Source organism: Vollenhovia emeryi, unplaced genomic scaffold (genome assembly GCF_000949405.1).
Source record: "Vollenhovia emeryi isolate VEMERY1.0 unplaced genomic scaffold, V.emery_V1.0 DF941318.1, whole genome shotgun sequence".
Lineage (NCBI taxonomy): Eukaryota > Metazoa > Arthropoda > Insecta > Hymenoptera > Formicidae > Vollenhovia > Vollenhovia emeryi.
Genome location: NW_011965048.1, coordinates 2,830 through 4,568, shown reverse-complemented (window position 1 = coordinate 4,568; position 1,739 = coordinate 2,830). Strand labels below are relative to the sequence as shown.

Sequence of the window (1,739 nt, the reverse complement as noted above, 5' to 3'; positions counted from 1 at the left end):
AGGGCCCGTCAACTCGTGTACTCGCGTAAACTTACACGGTCGGTCTCGCACGCGTGTACTAGCTACGCTTACACTTGGCGCGAGACACTACCATGTCTCGTGATAAGATTATTTGCCAATATTGTTTCTTTATTTTCTGTTAATATTTCAATTCGTATACTATACTTGTATCATTATTTCCATTGCTTTATTACTTTCTTAAAGGACTAACACCACAAATAAACAGAGCGCCAATTCAGCAAATGGTTGTCAACGATCGGACAATAAGTACGCGAACCATAGCACGCTCTCAACAAGTTAGTCAGACAACAGTTTGTAAGGTTTTAAAATCGGCTCACTTTCATCCTTATAAAGTAGTTCTTACCCAAGAACTGTATGCTAATGATAAACCTCGTAGGCTGGAGTATTGTCGCTGGCTCCTTAATGTGAGTGAAGAAAATTATTATTTCTCCAAGTACATTCTTTTTTCAGACGAATGTACTTTTAAAAACAATGGCATCGTCAACCGCCATAACTCACATTATTGGGCCACCGAGAATCCGCACTGGATGCAACAAGCACATAGCCAAGTCAGGTGGTCGGTGAACATTTGGGCGGGTATCCTCGGTGCCCACATTATTGGGCCATATTTCATTAATGAGAAGGTCGATGGCCAAGGATATCGTGAATTTCTTAAAAATGAACTTGTTGCCTTGTTAGATGATGTGCCACTGGAATCACGTATTAACATGTGGTTCCAGCAGGACGGCCATCCTGCACATTCTGCCAAGGCAACAAAAACATTGTTAAATAAGAAATTCGGTAATCGCTGGATCGGACTTCACAGTCCGCGAGAATAGCCACCGCGTTCACCAGACCTTACACCTCTTGATTTTTTTCTATGGGGTTATCTTAAAGATCGAGTATACGCTACGCGTCCTGTTAGCGCTGAGGATCTAAAGGACAAAATTGTACGAACTTGTCGTGCAATAAGTCCAGAGATCTTACGTCGAGTACGTAGCGCAGTCTTGGACAGAGCAGTACTTTGTGAAAGGATTAAAGGGGGTCATTTTGAGCATTTGCTCAAGTAAAACATGGATAAGTTGTAGACATATTACGTATGGTCACACGTTGTTATACTTTTTTATATATCCGCGTATGCTCTTGCGCAATGTGACTCCAACATATCTCTGTATGAACCTTATATGTCAAAAAAGTCTGTATGAAGACGCTAAAACAGGTATCTGTTGATTTTACTTTGATTTTGCTACCACTAATTTTACTTTGATCATTCTACATATGTATGTATAATATGTATTATAATTTAATTTATAGTTTTTAACTTGGCTGTATGTATACATATTTCGAATGAGACTTCGGTTTGCGCGGCCGATCTACGCATGGATTTGAAGGACGGAGAGTAAGCTTGGTTTGTAGGTGAGGTAAGTGAAGCCGAAGTGGGGAAGGGGATCTAGTTTTCGGCCATCTTGTTAGGCGCCATTAGTGCTGCTATCTGTCGTTATTTTAATGTATTATGTATCAAAATCTTATACGGTAAAGGGAAAAAAGAAAACATAATATTACTTTATACATTTATTTTCCTGAAAATAAAACTAATTTATTATAAAAATGTCTTTTACTTATTGTAGTATCTGTAGTTTTTCCAATAAAAAAATAACACGTTTTAATATATTTCAATATAATACTTTTTATCAATTGTATTCGATGACAGGTTAATATATCTTGGTCATTTGAATGAG

The 1,739-nt window shown here is 38.0% G+C and overlaps 1 protein-coding gene across 1 annotated transcript; it reads left to right on the top strand.

The window, feature by feature from the left end:
- Positions 1–242: 242 nt before the first annotated feature.
- LOC105571033 lies at positions 243–839 on the top strand. Its single transcript, XM_012028500.1, has one exon. It carries the CDS (start codon positions 243–245, stop codon positions 837–839), a length of 597 nt encoding a protein of 198 aa, XP_011883890.1.
- Positions 840–1,739: the final 900 nt, after the last annotated feature.